General features: G+C 42.1%; 2 protein-coding genes across 3 annotated transcripts in view; one reads left to right on the forward strand and one right to left on the reverse strand.

Moving 5' to 3' along the window:
* Positions 1-5,876, reverse strand: part of GTF2E1 (general transcription factor IIE subunit 1) — a 50,029-nt gene extending 44,153 nt beyond the window's left edge. Inside the window, exon 1 of the mRNA XM_054628211.2 lies at positions 5,758-5,876. The gene's annotated coding sequence lies outside the window, so the exon portion shown is untranslated. The remainder of the gene's footprint in view (positions 1-5,757) is intronic.
* A 135-nt stretch (positions 5,877-6,011) lies between these two features.
* On the forward strand, positions 6,012-17,344 carry RABL3 (RAB, member of RAS oncogene family like 3). Of its 2 annotated transcripts, none has more exons than XM_077174260.1 (8): positions 6,012-6,124; positions 6,309-6,439; positions 7,989-8,118; positions 10,963-11,077; positions 12,213-12,363; positions 12,990-13,061; positions 13,870-13,908; positions 16,521-17,344. In XM_077174260.1, exons 1-8 carry the CDS (start codon positions 6,079-6,081, stop codon positions 16,584-16,586), a joined length of 750 nt encoding a protein of 249 aa, XP_077030375.1. In that variant the 5' UTR covers positions 6,012-6,078; the 3' UTR covers positions 16,587-17,344. The 2 variants fall into 2 exon arrangements, with proteins under 2 accessions (XP_077030375.1, XP_054484079.2); XM_054628104.2 differs by having other exon boundaries at positions 6,309-6,400.
* The last annotated feature ends 691 nt before the right edge of the window (positions 17,345-18,035 follow it).

Raw genomic sequence — 18,035 nt, forward strand, 5'->3', positions numbered from 1 at the left:
GACTGAATGACATTTGTTGACTGCTGGTGTGCAGGCTGAGAATAGCTCCCAGCAAACAATGCCTGGATGTCCAGCTACAGCTTCCCTTTAAGGAAATTCAATTAAAACACATCTATCACACCACGAACTAACCATGAAACAAGTACTTCTAGAGTCAGCCAGGTTTCTCTTGCATGCCAGAGACACAGTGATTCATCTCACACAAAGGAGAGCTTTAGAGAGCTTTGCATTGAAGGTAAAAGTGTTAGCAATAAATGATGCCCCACCAAGAGTTAGCCATGCAGTATTTTGGAATCTCTAAGTCAGACCAAATCTAAATACTGTCAGAGGAGATTGTCTCTGAAGATCAACATCATTCTGTTGGTATTTTTTCAGTCTTTCAGTCACCTAAAGACAAATCTTGGTTTTGACTGTATCTGTCAGCAACATACTGACACTATAAAACAATGCCAATGTAGAAGCTGAAGGGAAGCCTCGATTTATTCTAATTGATTAAATCTTACTCAGAGTTAAAGCACAGTAAAGAATAAATGTAAAGATCAATTTTAAATAAAACCTAGCACCCCAGAGAGTTAAAAAGTCACATTTTTTAAAGTCAAAAGATTGTTAAGTGCTGATCTGAAGAGCAGACAACTTTCTCTCCTCAACAATCCACTTTCCCTACAACTTCCTTGCAGAAAACTTGGTGATGCAACTTGCAGGGGCACAGTGACCTTCAGATATCAGTTGAAATAAAAAAAAAGGAGAAAAGTGCTTTTAAATAAGCACATCTCACTCTGGACACCTCATCTGAGAGCTGACAGAAAGCCCTTTCTCTGCATTGATAAGACAGCTGCAGTTTTCCACAGATACTTCCAAAACAGGTTTAAAGTACAATTTCCTGAATAATGCACTCAAACAGCTTAAACAGAGACCTACAGGGGACCAATAAAAAAAATCGACTCTAAGAGTTTTCAGCAACATTCAGAGATTTAAATATATTTCTTAGTGTCAGTCACTAGAAAATATTCTTTTTCATCTAGTGGGAGTAGGAGTTTTAACAGGGTTTCTTCTACTCTGTTGGAGATTTTGAGTGATGTCCAAGTGTTCTGTGTCCTCAGGTAACAGAGGACATCTTGACTGTGATACTGTTTTCTTCCAGGTGGGGATATATGGAAAAACAGGCATTCTGAAAACACCAGAAACTATTCTTTCCTGTTATCCTCCACTTCAAAAACTGGATTAACACACTTTAAAATCTAAATCCTGCAGAAAACAGTCTTTGGGTGAAACAAACAACTGACTAGTGCCATCTTTGAGGGGAAAAAACCCCAAAAGCAAGTGCATATCACTGCCAGATCCCACCAGGCCAACTGATGTCTGGCCCATGAAGAATCCAAGGCTTTTAATCCCTAAATTGTAAATTCTTACCATCTTTCACCAGGCAAAAAGGACACTGATTCAGCTCACAAAATTCAAACCCAGGGGACTTTACCACTGCATCCTTCAGCAATGATTTCACCTTCCCCTGAAGCAGTAAGTCAAACCTGAATTAATTACATGTGCAAAGAAATATGGTAACACCTTTAACAAGGTTTTAATGGGCGTGCATCTGTTTCATAATAATGTCTGAACTGACCTTAATAATTTATGAACATCAAGGAACATTTTCAGGGGAAAAAAAATACAATGGCCAGGATACTCAGCTATGCCAGTAAGCACCTCTAGCATCAATAATAAGGCACACTGGACAGCATCATGTTCAGAAACAGCCAAAAGAAGAATTTCCAAATTTAAACATGGACTTTATTAAAAGAGACAGCTGGTGGGGAATTGTTCTGGGTAATCACATTAATACAATTCAGTATTATGGGTGCAGGAGGAAAGCAGACCTGTCTGTGTTAACACAGTAGGACAGCAAACCTAAATACACATCTGTTGGGTTTTTAAAATTGCTGTAATTGAAAGAATTAATATTGATGTGTCTATAAAAGGGAACCCTGGAAAAAGAGACTTACAGTTACACAACACAATCAGGTCTGCTGGGTGAAGAAAATAAGGATACCTTCTGCAAGATTGCACCTAAGGTTTAGTAAAATGTATGAGGCCCTCAGCATAACCAGAGATGCCAGAAAGGATTGGCAGGGGGAGAACAAGTGACTGCAAAAAACCCTTCAGTATGATGGGATCAGAGACCACACAGAAGCCAGAAATTAAACTGAGCAAACACCTCCACTTTCAGGTCCTTCCTGATGCAACATCAAAACAACTGAACTCCTCTTTTCCACATACAACAATTTCAAGAGTTTTCAATTCCAATGAACTCTAACAGGAATTGTGCTAATGAAGTTAGATCTGTGTTTCTTCCTGCTTTTCCTGACTCAAACTGAGAAAAAGAGTGCTAGAAGGGTGGTAACCTAGAAGCCACAATGTAGATGAAAATAGTACTAGAAAATATGAAAACCTACAGCAGCCAGTGAATTAATATGAATTCTTATCCAATACTGCAAATGTAGATCATCCTGTTTCAACGTGTAACTTCTGAGACTTACATTAATTTTACCCAGAAAATACAACGGTGTCACTATTCGTATATTTGACAGAGGATCTTTAAAAGCAGGATCTTATAAAAGGAAGCAGACTGCTCTTCAGACTCACAAGGATCTACAAAGCTTTTGTAACATCCCAGATCTCTTCTGGGGGGAAAACTTGGGAGTTGCAGGTTTGGCTGTGAACCTAGGCTATCAGACACACCATGAACACTTGCACAGGTGCTTCCTATTTTCCCCCACATTTATTTAATTAGTGCTTTTTCCCACTAAATCTTTGAAACCAGCTTAGAAAATGCTTCTTCAAGCTTCTGACACAAGATTTTTAAGAAAGGGGGGAAAAAAACATTACTTGCTTATACCACTGACATGGTTTCTTCAGATAAAATCAAGATCAGGTTATAGTAAGAGAATCCCCTCTCCTGTGAATGTGGCAGGTACAACAGCCTTCCTGGAGCCAGGGCATGCCATATCCTGCTCCAGCTGTCACTTGCAAACACCAGATACCAGTTTTGTAGTCTCTCACTCTAAGCAGCTTTAAAATTCTGCTTTTCAGAAGATGATGAGGTTAAGCTACGAGAAGCAATCCTGAATCTTCCTGAGAACAGGAAAGGAAGACATAAATTTCAGAACTACAGTGGGAAAACATGTCATCAATATTTTCAATGTCTGTACAATGTAACCTCAGATACTATTCATCCTTTCCAGAAAAGGGCACAGAATCTTCCACTTTCAAGTCCTGTTTTCACTTGCTTTTCTCTGTAGTGAGCCCAGAACTGCCTTTATCCCACATCAGTTGCAAAATAAAATCTTCTGACATTTTATCAAGAGCTTACTGAGTTTCATTCCCTGGAGAGTTCATGAACACTGCTGCTCAGCTTTTCTCCTGCACTACATCTTGATGAGAAATAAGTGTATTTTCATTGTGAGACCTGCCTTGAAGTATAAGAGCAGAAAAGAACAATCTGCTTTCACTGAAATCCCATCTTCTTGTTGGCTTTCCATAAACTGAAACCAGGAGGCCACAGGTTTTCTTCACTCAGGATGAGAAGCTGTGCTGCAGCTGCACACAGAAAGCCTGAGGGGCCTGGCTGAAATGAGGGTGCTTTCCTCTAATTTCACAAGTAAAAACACACAGAACCAGATGTAATAAGGCCATGAGGTTTGACCATACCAGGCAGAAACTGAACAATTCATGCTCAGGATGTAATTCTCAATCACTTTTGTAATCTTAATCCAGCATAAACAATAGCAAGGTGTCAGGAAATTAAAGGACCACCTGTGTGCACGTACACAAATGGATGAAATTTCCTGTTGCAGCTGACGTCAAATTACACCTCCCTCCCCTAAGGAAGTCTTTCTTTTCCTTCCTTGCCTTTAGCCACAAGCCCCACACCCTTCTGTCTTAATTCTGGCAGTTCACTATTCATGTAGCAACAAGAATCAATTGATAAAAAGTGAAAAACTAACTTGTCAAAATAAAAAAGTGGAACATTTCAGAGAGGTCAAAGGGGAAAAGTTCAAGGATTGAATCATTTAAGTTACCAGACTAGAGCCAACACAAAACAGAGAAAAGAATGCATGGCTAAGGATGTAGATGAGTGGGGAGCTTTCCCCTACATGGTGGCCAATTAACCTAACTGTAATGTGAAAAATTTTAATTATGGATACCAGAACCTCTTACAATTTACACTGATCTGAACCTACCAGGAGAATATGTGTTATTTTGGAGACGTGTAAGCATCAGCCCTCACACAATGTAGTTGTAAGGTTTTGGGGGCTTCTTTAAAGGGAAGAAAGTAAGATCATTTCTCTCACATATCAAGCCTAGGAAGTCATGATTACACCAAAGCACAGTGAACTTAACCCCAGCATTCCTTTCTACGTTTCTGACAGGAAAAAAGCAATAATTGCTTTTCATGTTATGGATTAAATAAGACCCGGAACACCACACTTTTCATCGTGATAGATGATGCGAGCAATATTGCCTTTTGGAAATTCCAGAAAGACAATGAAAAGTTATGGAAGTGTTGGGTCCAGTACAGTTTTAGTGCATGAGAGTGCAAGTACGTGGATACAAGCAATAAAGAAACAAAGAAACTAAGTAACAAGACACCAGATAAACTTTAATTAACACAGTTTCTTGTTCAGAAGAAACCTCTAAAGCATCCTGTGAGAAAGTAAGCTGTATGTCACAGGAAGTGAAAGGCAGGAATGCAATTCCCATCAAGCCTCACTCCTGCCTGAAAGCATGTGCTCCTTCCCAGGCACATGGCTCTGCCCTCACAACACCAACCTGTGCACCAAACTGATTGCTTAGAGGTAAAAAAATAATTTCTTTTATTTTCCCCCTTTTTGCTATGTTTTTCAACAGTTCAGTGAGCTGGCGGTGAACTCTGACAAGCAACAGAACCAGCACATAAAAGAGGATGCCACTGCACTGGGAAAGATGAAAGAAAAAACTCCACCTTTTCTGGATGAAAAATATTAAGCTACCTAGAGTTCAAGAAAATGCACCTTAGCTGAACACCTTTTCCAGAATGCTGATCTTCCTTGCTCATTCATTGTGAGCCGTTTGGAATGGCACAGGCCTGCAGCTGGACCCCTTTAACAGCAGCTCGGTGCCACTATGAGCTGCGCTGTTTGCGGGCTTCTCGGGGACCAGCACGCTTTTGAGGCCAGAGGAAATGAAAAAATAATAATAATGTAATAATGTAACAAAAGGAAAAAAAAAAGAAAAAAACACCACCGAACAAACCACACCTTGCTGACCTGGAACACTGAATGGTTCCACATTCGGCTGGCTGGCTCAAAGCCGGCAAGCAGGAATGAGCTGGCTTTGCCAGTCAGCTCCCCCTCAGAAGCCCACGGCCCTGCATGTCCCTCCAGATCACAAACAGCACAGTGAGCTTTAACGCACTCAGAGGGGAGAACCCCTGTGCGCCTGCACAGCTTCCCATTCCCTACCCATTTCACGTGTTGAGATTTAAACATCGAACTGTGTAGGATTCCGTAGGGCAAGAGGAGGTCAGGAGAACCTCTTTTAAAAAAAAAAAATCAAATAAAACAAAGAAGCCTCAACAAACACCGCAGGAGGAACGGCAAACGGTGGGAAGGAGCCAAGGCGAGGAAGGGGCCCAGACAGGCACAAGGTGCGGGGAGCAGGGGCCCCGCGAGCCGGGCCAGGGGCTCCGCAGGCACCACCGCGCTCCCCGGGGCCGGCACTGACCTGGCGCCGCTTCCAGCTCTTCCCGGCTCCGGGCGGCGCTTCCAGCGGCTCCGCCACCGCGTCACCGCCGCGCGCGCCTCTGCCGGCACCGCCCGCGCCTGCGCCGCGCCGCCCCCTCCCTGCCGAGCGACACGGAAATGAGCCAATCGCCTGCCCGTACGGAACGGCGCCTTCCCGCCCCCGCCGGGGATAAGCCAATCAAGAGTGAGAACGCTCTGGCCGCTCGAGCAGGCAGCCAATGGGTTGAGAGGAGCAGCAAGAACGCGCGTCGCGATTGGCGGGCGGGCCGGTGGCCGGGCGTTGTTGCTAAGCAGGGTAAAGATGGCGGCTCTGGACAGGGTCAAGGTGCTGGTGCTGGGCGACTCCGGTGAGTCCGTGTCCCCTGGCCGTGTGCCCTGTGGCCACTCCCTGGCGATCTGCTCCTCGTCTCCCTCCCCGTTACCCGCTGAGGGGCCGGCACCTCCCGCGCTCACTCCGTGCTGCTCTCGGCCTCGCCACCTGTAACCCTGGCGCCGCCTCCCAGGAGTTGTTCTCTCTCTGTGCGCTTGCAGGTGTCGGGAAGTCGTCCCTCGTTCACCTCTTGTGCCACAACCAGGTGCTGGGAAACCCGTCATGGACTGTGGGCTGCTCCGTGGATGTGCGAGTAGGTGACATGCACGGCCTCTTGGTGGCCCTGAGCTGTGTAAGGGAAGGGCCTTGACTTTTTATTTCAATGACTTACCGCCCCAGAAAGAGGTGTACTTTGATCATGTGTTTCGCTGAGGGCTTGATCTTCTGATGCAAGCAGCGTCAAACGTGAGCCAAGCACTTGTGTAAGCAAGTTTTGACCTTCCAGGGTTGTCACTGTCAGACAAGACATTTGTCACTCGTAGCGCTGCTCCCTGCTGCAGTGGCCACTGGCGTGTCACAGTACGGCCAGCTCATTGCGAAATAGGCAAGGAACAGCCAAATTGTCAGCCAAACACAGTGGGGAAAACCAGTTCACTCATTTAACTGGTGGGAACACAGGAAAGCTCTGGGTGATGCTCATATGTTTGAAAAACAAATTAAAATTTAGGGCCTGGCATGCTTCAGTGCTCTTAGACCCAACTGAGGAAATTGACAGGAGAAATTTATTGTTGAGACTTGGACACCAGGAAGGTAGAATGTATAAACCACAAAGACATGTTAGAGAAAGCAGAGTTAAAGAAGAAACTAACAGACAATTAATATGACTCTCCCTACCTGGGAAAAAGATAATAAAAAAGGCTGAAAAAGTGGGCTAGTTAGCATGAGAAGTAAGAAATCAATAACCAATAGAAGATTGAATACTAATTAATGAAGAGAACTGTGTCACTTGTTAGCCAGTGAGCACTAATTCCTTTGTTTGCCAAAATTATAAACAACTGTAAGTTTTGGTGACTGATGTACACATTTGGTGAAGTGCTACTCATGCACCTCACTGCTGAATAAAGTAGTGATGATTTTCTAACATAACTGGGTTAGAGAGTTTATATCCTGGCTTTTGGTGACAGTTGTGACCATGGAGTTGCTGCTCCTCCTGACTGCTTGCTGCAGGACCTGCTGTGGGAAGAATGAGGATGCTCCTCCAGCAGTTCTTTGGCCCAGCCTGCAGCACTCATGGGACGTTGATAAATGCTTTTTCCTTCAACACTCTTTGCTGCATTCTCCTTGAAATGCATTGCCCTAGGTTAGAAATGTATTTCCAAAATCTGAGGAGAGGAACATGGCAGTCCTGTTTGATTGTGGGCAAAACTACTCAGCAGATCTGGGGGCAGAAGTTGTTGACTAATTCAGTTGAGATGTCAGAGTTTGGTAGGAAAAAGATGTGGTTAGTTGGAATCCAGGTCTGTCACCTGTGTTAATATTCTTGCAAGTGCTGCCATGCTGGTTTTAACAACTGTAAGAAGTCAAGACCTTAATTTTTCCATTTGCTTTAGCAAAACACTGTGTCTGAGCACATAATGAGATGTTGGGTTTGTTAACACTGAGATGCTCCCTGTTCACTCGCCAGGCTCCCTCTCACATGAGATGGGGATCTCCATCTCTGTGGTGTCCAGTGGCTGCTGCTTGACTCATTCCATCTCTCTTCCACTTGAGAGGTTTGAAACAGTGTCAGCATGAGAATTTCCAAATTTCTATCCAAGTACAATAATCCTTCCAGCTGTGCCATGGGGATTAACTCCTGTGACAGGGTGCTGTGGTTATGTGTGATGTGAATTTTTCATCAGATCCATGACTACAAAGAAGGAACTCCAGAAGAGAAGACCTATTACATTGAGCTGTGGGATGTTGGAGGTTCTGTGGGCAGTGCCACCAGTGTGAAAAGCACACGAGCAGTGTTCTATAATTTGCTGAATGGTAAGTCTGCTTGGTGTAAATATGGTTTTAATACTGTTTCTGTAAGGAGCTGTCCCTTGGTCCTGGGGCAGAGTTCCAGGCAGCCTGCCTGAGGGCTACATTGTTCTCCTTTCTGATTTATACAGGGAAAATGATATTATTTGTAGGCAGAATTTTATGGATTCAGTTGTGAACAGCAGATATTTCAGGCAAACCTGTGCAGATGAGCCCTATCAGCCTTTCCCTTCAGCCTTGTGCAGCTGGCACAGCAGGGAGGCTTTGAAGGTGCAGTGAAGGTGTATCAGACCTTCACCTTTCTGGGTCTGATATAGTGCAGAAATATGATTTCTATTTTTTTGAGAGATTTTTTATTATTTATATTTTCTTGTCTGTTCAGTTGTAAAGCTTACAGCAGAAAAATGATTCTTTCAGTTTTTATGAACTTTGATAGTTACATCCTACCCTGGCAAATTTGAACTGTGTGCCATAAAATTGCCATATGCTGATAACCATCTTGCCTCTGCTCATTTAGCTTACCAACTTATTTTTAAGAGTTGAATCTTGCAACTTGCTGCATATGTAGGAAGTAGCATTTTGTGCCTTCTGTTGAGATATTGTCTTAAAGGCCTAGTAGTTCATCTGTGTCTCTAACAAGAGTATATCAGAGATTATAAACATAACAGTACAGTATTTCAGTTGTTACTTTTTGTCATCCCAGGATAGTTCACTAAAAATAGAGGTGTATCAGACTAAGAACTGCTTCTGAAAATCTGGCTGAAGTGTTCTGTTTGATTCTCTTTGCTTATTCCCACTCATTTGAAGACTTTTCAGTAACATGTTAAGCCACACAATAAACATTTTTGGCCTGTGACTAACTAGTTATTTCTTCCTCTTTTCTCAGGAGGAAAACTGTGTTAGGTACCTCTTGCTTATACTGATAACCAGATTTCTGTGTATGAGAATTGAGTTGAGTTGTGCCCTCAAAGCAAGCCTCTTTGGTATATGAAAAAAAAATTGATTTCTTTTTAATACCAAATCTACAGTGTGCCAAGGAGTGTGGGTCAGACTTGGAAGTACCTTAGAACAGCCCATTAGGAAATGAAGTCTTGGACTTGTGCATCTGAGTTATAATTGATGACATTAAAATAGAGTTATTTATCTCCACTGCCCAAAAGATACTAATTAGACAGCTTGCATATGAAGAGCGTTGACTTTGGTAGTTAACCTTGGGTCTTGTTTCTTTCATTAGATTAATTTCTCCATTAGAGCTTGTCTCACAAATTGCCTCTGCTTGACCTGATTTAAGACGAGAAGATGAATGCATTCCTTCTGCCTGACTGCTTGTGCTTTCTGGGCTTGTAGTGGTCTGAAAGCCAGTCAGTGTTTGGTTGTGGCAGCAGCTGAGCAGGCTGTTGGGTTGCTGACCAGTCTGGTACACTTTGGTTTTGGATTATCCACAGATCTTCCTCTTTGCTGACTCTCCACCTGGTGTGGGGACTGTGATAGCTGAGGACAGTGACTGGGCAGTGAGGCTTTGGCTTGCACACCTTGTTGTGGGAGGAGCATTTCTTTGAGTCCTGCCTGCTCTTTTTGGATGTTGACAGCCTTTTCCTGCTGGTGCAGCTAACTGTGCAGGTTTTAGGTGGAGCAGATAAGGAAACTGACCAATCAAAGATATAACTGAGGGAGAGTGTGGAGGTGGAGAGTGTTTCTCACTGGCTGTGCAGCACTGCCTCTGGATCTGTTGCTGTAGGCCAAGTTATGTTGTATCAGGCATTTTCTCTCTACACTGGGGGTGGTCATGCAGCAGAGTTGCCTTTTTATAGTGTTACTGAGATAAATGCTTTGAAATAGGGCTACAGCTGTGATAGCTGGGAACTCTCGTGGGAGAGTCTGTGCACAGTCATGTGGGGCAGTGGAAAATGTTTGTGGAAATGTGGTTTGTTCATGGCAGTGGGTGGCACCTCTGGAAGTTATGGTGAAAGACTAAATTAGTGAGTTTTTTCCACCTGTAGGCTGTGAAGTGTTTTGAGAATGAATCCTAATGCAGATAAGGGATATCATTCCATTTTGTCCTTGAATTGATGGTAGTTTGAAGTCTGGAGGAAGTGGGAACATTCCACATATTGCAGAAGGTGTGAATAAATAGAAGAAATTTGCTAGCAGGAGTTGGTAATTGAGTTAGGAACTGTGGTTATCAGAAGTGGGTGTCTGTTAATAGCACAGCTAGGAAGCTTGACTCTGTCTCAGAATTTACATTTTGAAGGCTCATGGTAATGAAAAATGCTAGAAACTTAATCTTAAGTACAATAAGTCTTATTTATTCATGCTTTTACCAGCCATTTAATGGACTATGAAATTTTGTTGGTGTCAGTTTTCCCTTTGGATACCTCTCCAAATATGTAGCCTTAATTCTTGGAAATGGAGGAAAGCTATAGTTCTCTCTGAACTCTTTTGAAACAAAGAAAAACGCTTCAGACTTTATAGATGGTGGGATAAAAGATAATTATGTTTACCAGAGAAAGGCTGAATTTTCTGCTGCAGTAATATAGAATTTCAGTATCATGAGAAGTAGACAGAATCAGTGAATGCCTGCAAGCCTTTTGCAGATTAAAGCCTGAGATGGTTGTTTGTTTCCTGCTTTCATGTGATTTTTCTCTTAGCTCTTAGCCAATTCTTGATAAGCAGCTTTAAAAAACCTGTTGCATCCTGATATTTTTTAGCCTTACTTATTCACTGTAACTGAACTGCTTATACATCCCTTCATTCTCAGATATCTGGGAACCTGTGGGTGTCATTTTGGTAAGATAAGGAGGAGAATATGTATCTTTAAATGGCATCTTGCTGTCTTGTCTTTCACTCCAGGGATAATTTTAGTGCATGACTTGACCAACAAGAAATCATCCCAGAATTTGTATCGCTGGTCTTTGGAAGCACTCAACAGAGATGTTGCTCCAACAGGAGTTCTTGTGACAAATGGGTGAGTGAAAAACAAACATGCAGAGCTCAGACATGGTGATTGCAAGCAGTTGCACAAGTTTTTGTTCCTCTCTAAGGGTGCTTGGTCTCCACAGGAAAGTACATGTGGTTAGACTTTGAAGAAAGAAAGAAAGAAATGGGGAATATCAAAGAAGGTTGTCTGTTGATTGTTCTTTTTCTTTTATACTGCCAAGCAATATCAGGCAGTTCTGACAGCAGATTCCCAGACTGGGTGGCAGAGACCTTGCTTTAAGGGAAAACATGTTTATGCATCCTTTATTTTTCTGAGGCCTCTGTGAGAGTGGGTCCAGTCCCAGTTACAAGATTTCTCTGTCTGCACTGAGAGATGCCATTGTACAGGAAATGTCATGGGATAATGTGTCTGGGCAAACAGGACCATGCACCAAGACTGAGGAAGTTCATTTTTGGTTTGGGTGATGGGGGAGTAATTTTAGGAGCGTGGCTAAAAGAGCTTAGAAAACTCTGCTTAAACAGCATGTTCATAATTAGCTCTCCAACACCTTGTCAAGGATTTCCTCCTGCACCTTTTTGCTCCTGTCATCCATTTAGTCAAGGAGGTTTTAAAATCATTGCTAAACCTCACATGTGAGCAGGAAGGCAATAGTGAGGAGTGGCTTTTTGTGAGGAAAAATATCAATTGTTTATCTGTCTGTTCTGGTACGCAGAACAGTTCTGTAGAAATGTAGGAAATGGGAAAGAGGATTTGCATTGTATAAACTGCAAAATTCTCCGGTGTCTTCACAGACAGGTTCTTCACAATTGTTTTAATTTTCAGAAGTTTAACTTCTGTCAAGGACAGATGTTCAGCCACCAGCAATTCTTTCTCAAGTTCTTGCTGTTGGTGCTTGCTATAAAGCTTGGTTTAGGTAAAAAATTACAGACAAGTGATTATCCTAGCTAAGGAGAGTGATTGAAGCTTGGATTCCTATGTAGTGATTTAGATGCAGAAGCCCTTCCTTAGTTTAAAGGTATTGCACATTTTAACCATTTTAACTTAGATAAATGTTAATAACTAAATTACTGGTTTTTGAGAGGCACAGGGGAGATGATGTTGTGCTCGTGCCCACTTACATGGCCATTGCCTCATTCAGGATTGTCTTTGTTTCCCTCATCAGCGACTATGACCGTGAACAGTTTGGTGATAACCAGATCCCACTGCTGGTAATAGGAACTAAACTGGATCAGATCCCAGAAACTAAGAGGAATGAAGTTTTGACCAGAACAGCATTCTTGGCTGAGGATTTCAATGCTGAAGAGATAAATTTGGTTTGTATCCTTGTCATCTTTGTTGTTTTTCTTTTGTATAGGAGTGAGTCCAATTTTTAGTAAGTAAAGATGTAACAAAAATTTGGCTTTTGGAGATTTTTCCAGTAGTGCCAGTCATTCACATTTCTGTTGGCTCTGCCCCTTGCTTGATGAAACAGATATCTTTGTTTCACTATAGGGAGATGTAAGGGGTATTAGGTAAGGTCTCTTAAGCTTTGAATTGTTGGCTGGGAGTTAAATTTTCTTTTTCTTGTTCATAGCTCTGACATAGACTGTCTTTGAATTAAACATGAAGATGACTTTATATAGATCTGTGGGTATAAAAATATACACCTGCTGTGTGAATGCTTGTAAACACACCCCCAATCTCAGGTGTAGCCTGTACAAATCCCTGCCTGACTGCACAGCTGGTGGTGGCAGGAAGACATGGAGCATATGGGGGGGTGCTTGGAATTCTGTAGTTGGTCTTTTCTCTGAAACGGTTGTGGAGCAGAAATCAGCAGATCCATTGTTTTCCCTTGCTGATGGTGTGTGTCAGGGAAAGGGTATGTTCCATTTCCTTGTGTTTGGCTTCTTTGCACTGATTTCCTTGAGCTTGGTTTGTTGTTGTCTTTTGGGTGTTCTAGGACTGCACCAATCCTCGTTATCTGGCAGCAGGTTCATCCAATGCTGTCAAACTAAGCAGGTTTTTTGATAAGGTAAGTCAATGAAATGATGTTTTATTGTCCTGTGCATCAAATGTTGGGATTTGAGCATGCACAACAGTTTAAGCTGCTCCTTTCACGTTCACTCTCTGAGTTGGTTCAAGCCAGGTGTGGGGAGGGCAAAGATTGATTTGCTTTTGGAGATAGCTGGACTGCTTGAAGATTTAGTTCCTGATCTGCATAGAGCATTGAAAAAGAACTCACAAATGTGCAAAGACACTCTACTTATGCTTTTGAAGTTGTCTGGCAGATCAGAGGGGTTGCAGCATTCTGAGGTAGTAATGTGGGGAGATACAAGACTGGTTAGCTCTGTTGAACCTAATTAAAGCAAGCTTTAGGAATTAAAAAATTAATTAAGAATATTAGTCTCCCTTCCTGAAAAGGAGGCCATTAAGGTCCACTGTGCAAATGAAAGAAGGAATGCTCTGTTTTAAGCATCCTCTGGGCAAAATAGCATGGTGGGGCTACTGTGCAGTGGTAGGAGCCATTATCCCTGCAGAGGGAATGGGAGTAACTGAGTGTGAAGCAGAAGACACACAAACCATCACCTCCATTACCCAGGAGGGCTGTGTTGAAGGTGAGCATGATTAGACAGCTTAGATAGCTTGTCTAAGAATGGCTGTAGGTGGCCACTGCTGTGTGTGCTAGAGCACTGCACTAAAGCAGTAGGCCTGGAGCAGAGGTGTGGGGTCAGACCTTGTCCCAGTTAGCCCTGAGTTTCAGTGCTCATGTGTGAAGGTAGGTTGCAATCTGAGGTTATGGATGTGCTGTGCAAGCTGAGATCATTCTCTGTTGTTCCCAGGTCATAGAGAAGAGATACGTCTTGAGAGATGGCAATCAGGTTTGTCACTTTTCCTCCTCTTTTGTTTCATTTCTCCCCGTGTAATGTGAACTGCTGACATAGTTCTCTTTAAAACACAACTTCATGCAACCTAAATGGCAATCTGTGCTGGTAATTTCATTCTTGTATCTGTGGGAGCACAGCTGTTAAGGCTAGACAGAAGAATGGCTGACTTTTGTCAGCTGAAGTATTTGTCTGTAAAGTGATTGGCAGTGAAATAATTAAGTATGCTAACATAGTAGAAGTTGGAAGAGTGAGGTAAAATGGGCAAATATGATTTCTTTCAGCTCTGTCAGCTTCAGGCTGTTTGGTTGCAGATTAAGGCCAGAGATGCTATCCTGAAGGTCAATAAAAGGGGGTTTTTTGTACAGCTGGAACAAGATTTTATGTTTAATACAGGTAGTTTCCAGAGACTCAGTGGAGCCACAAGGAAAATGGCAGTATGATATCAGCTTGTAATTCATTCCTAAAGGACTGAATTCACTGTTTTCAGCCAGATGGGGAAGTACTAGCAAAATGACTTCTAGTTTGGGCAGGCCGCTTCAGCTTTTGTGCCCCCCACCTCCCCACGTGCAGTCTGCCATGCTGGGAGTAGTGAAGTTGCATTTACCCTTATGTAAAGCTGTTGCAAATTACCATGAAAAGCATCTCTGGAGTACAGTCACACCTGTACATTGTTAGAGGTAGCTGTGCTGAAAGCCCCTGGGATGTAGGGGGGAAATAGTCACAGATTACAAAATGCTTCCTCTCTTTGAGTGCTGCTGTAGTGCCTTTTGAAAATAAATTTGCTTTTGCCTCTTTTAGTTCTGCATGATGCCTTTTTTATTCCCCTCTCCTCCCCACATTCTAGTGAAAGGAAGTTTCTCTTTCATGGGAATAATATCTTAATGCAGAAACCTGCTTTTGTGCTGGTTGTCTCTGATGCATGATGTAAGATTTTTATTTTTATCATTTGATCCTATTTAGTGGCTAGCCAGGGATTAACTATACATTCCTTTTGGCTGTGTGCCAAAGCCTGCAGCCTGCTGATGACTGTCTGCTTCCCTGACAGGAGCTCAAAAGCTCAAAACAAATCTTAAACAGCAAACAATCATATTTAAAGAGGCAAAAGCCAAATTGGAAATGGAGACTTCAATGCAACCTCTTAATGTTACCATTTGAAGTTATCTACTTAATGTGACTCTTACCAATGTGTTTGTGGGTTTTCTACAATAGGTTACTACAATTATTCATGTTTTGAGGTATTTCTGTTTTAAACTTCTTCAGGATGAAAAGAATGATAAGTTTCAAATTGTTCATAGCTATGGCTTCAATCAGATATGTGATAAATAAATAATTGTTCCTCTTAATTAGTGACTTTGATGTAAAAAATGCTAAAGCAGATAACTGTTTACCTATGATGTTCAGGTACTTTTTAGTTATAATGATTGCATTTTTCCTCTTTAAATTCCTGAAGCAGTTTTCATGAGGTGAACCTTTGTACAAAATCTGCCTGATTTTATTCTTAGAGATGATTGCTTTTCAGAGAGGAATAAACCAGTACCTTAGTGAATATCTTGCATATTTGAGTTTTGGGCCTGAAAACCCCAAGTAAATTTAATCTGTGGAGTTTTTAGTGGACTTTTATTTTGGGAAAGCTCTTCAGCTCTCAGCTTACCAGTGAAGTGTGTAACCTGAGCAATCTGCTGTGAATTGTAGATTATGTTTTTGTCCCCACCATCCATACATGCCCATGTTCTTCTGGCATGATTTGCAGGGCTTGGTTGATTCCCTCCATTTTAATAGACTGTATTTCCTATGAATGTGTGGAATTGCTTTGGGAGGGTGTGTCTACAGGGTCTGCTGTTCCTGCTTGTTTGTAGTGAGTAAGGTAAAAGTTACTCTGGCCTGTAATCAAATAGTTTTATGATGCCAATAGGGCAGATAAGCAGCATTAGAAAGCAGCACATCACTTTCTTTCAGGGATTCACAGGTGCATTGGATTGAAAATCTGTCTGAAATGCTGTTAAGGCCAGAGAAGCTTCTGATGGTTTCAAGTAGATTTTCTTTATAAACGTCCATTGTCACTGTGTAAGCAGTGTCTGCAGATGGGCTGCAAAAGCAGGAGTGCTAATCCCTTGTATTGTTGCAGCCATTTCTGTCCCAATGATTTTCTTTAAGCTTTCAGTCATTGATAGAACTGCCACTGAAATGCTGCTGCCCAGGTTTGAAGGCATAAAGCCTCAACAGCTCTTTGAAAGGACTTGGTTTATATTGTTTTATAGTTTTAAAAATGAATGGAGGGGAAATTTTTGTATGCACTTGAATCTGCTTTGAAATCTGTCTTTGAAATCTGTCATTAACAGATGGCAGATTGACATCTGTCCTGTGTTAGGATTGAGGCTTTCAATTTCCCTTGCCAAAAAGTCTTAAGGAGCCCCACAGAACAGATGAGCCATAGTGGAGCTGTACAGTGTTTAATTAGAGCTGCTCCTCTAGCAGTCAGCTGAAGCACTGTGGCCCTGATTCTGGAGATGGCAGAGGTGGAATTGCTGCAGTTGGCTTGGTAACAGTGTGGGCTAGAGGGAGCTCCTGCTGATTCTGACATGACACCTTGTCTTCCCTGCCTCTAGATTCCTGGCTTCTCTGAAAGGAAGAGGTTTGGAGGAGGAACACTGAAGAGCCTTCATTATGACTGAGCACTGGAGAAGTGGAAGACAACTTCTCTGAGTTCCTAAAGACATTCCTGTTCCCACTGGATGCTCAAAGACAGTAATGCTTCTGTCAAGCAGAGTAAAATGATATTACAGCTGGCTAGCCTGCTGACGCTTCTGTTGTTGGAAAAGACTTGGAAAGGTTTTGGAAAACCTTTTTCAAAAACCTAATTGGGATCCTAGAGTATTGCTTAGGATTGCAAACCATCTGGATCTATGGGAACATCTGGGGAAAGTGTGCAATAAGTTGAATGCCTCTCACTGCTGTGGGAAACTTCATCATACACAGCACATGTATGTGACATCCTTGTCTCAATTTGTAAAACTTATGGACAGTCTTTGCAATGATTTGCATTCATTTTACCTCTAAAGGCAAGATGACATTGAGTGGACCTCTCATGTACAGTAAAGTGACCAAAAGAAGTGAGCAAAACATAATGATGGGTAAAGAGTGGTCTGGAAAATAATGGAATGCCTTCATTAAATGAATGGAGTCTTGTTTCACCTAGAGCACACTGTTCATCCTTATCCAAAAGGGATAAAAGCAATAGGCAAGATATGAAAAAAGATTTGAAGCCTTAAAACAAAATCATTAGTAGAAAACAACTGGTGTTAGTTCTGCTGCTTAAATTAAAATTGTTTACTTTGGAGAGGGCAAAGTAAATCAGGTTCTCCTGTTTATCTTTTCATAATTGATTGTGGTCTTGTTTTTTATATTAAATTAAAAGGCAATTCATTGAAAACTGATGGAAAAAGTGTGTTTTTATATAGTGCTTATTTGGAACATATGTGACATGGTCCTACTGAGCCTGAGGACTTAGTGGATTCAGAAAACATGGAATGTAAGAACATCCTCTGATTTAGAACGGATAGAAATTTAGAAGGGATATAAAGCTGTGTAAAAAGTAGGAACTGAGTATGATTGGGACGAGAGTTCTGTGAAATGGATGTTTCCTTTACATAGCACTAAGAATAAAGGAGACTTGTTCTGGTCTGATCTCCTGTACAGGGTCTTGCTTTCCTAAATTGCCCAAGCTTTGCACGTTTCTCACCTTGCTAGAATTCCATGGAGTGGTAAAAGCCTGATTTATGGCTGTTCCTTCTTTCCACACCTTCCTCACAGTCACCTCTAATGGTTAAGCCTCTGGCAAAGGCCAACTAAGAGCTGGAGTTGGATATAAATAGAGATTAATAATAAATGGGGATAGAAGAAAGTAAAATGCCGGTGTGAAATTGACAGGGAGCAGAGTTCTGCAGTCTCTGGATTACCTCTGCCTGCAGCTCTTCTGGCAGCTGCTTGGAAATAAATGGAAACCTGCCTACTGCCACTAATCAGGCACAAAAGTGACAGCTGGGGGCACCAGTCAAACTTATTAAAAAGATGGATGCTTTGCTTTTCCTTAGGCCATTTCCAGAAAGGTCTGGGAGCAGTTG

Source organism: Agelaius phoeniceus, chromosome 2 (genome assembly GCF_051311805.1).
Source record: "Agelaius phoeniceus isolate bAgePho1 chromosome 2, bAgePho1.hap1, whole genome shotgun sequence".
In the NCBI taxonomy this organism is placed as follows: Eukaryota; Metazoa; Chordata; class Aves; order Passeriformes; family Icteridae; genus Agelaius; species Agelaius phoeniceus.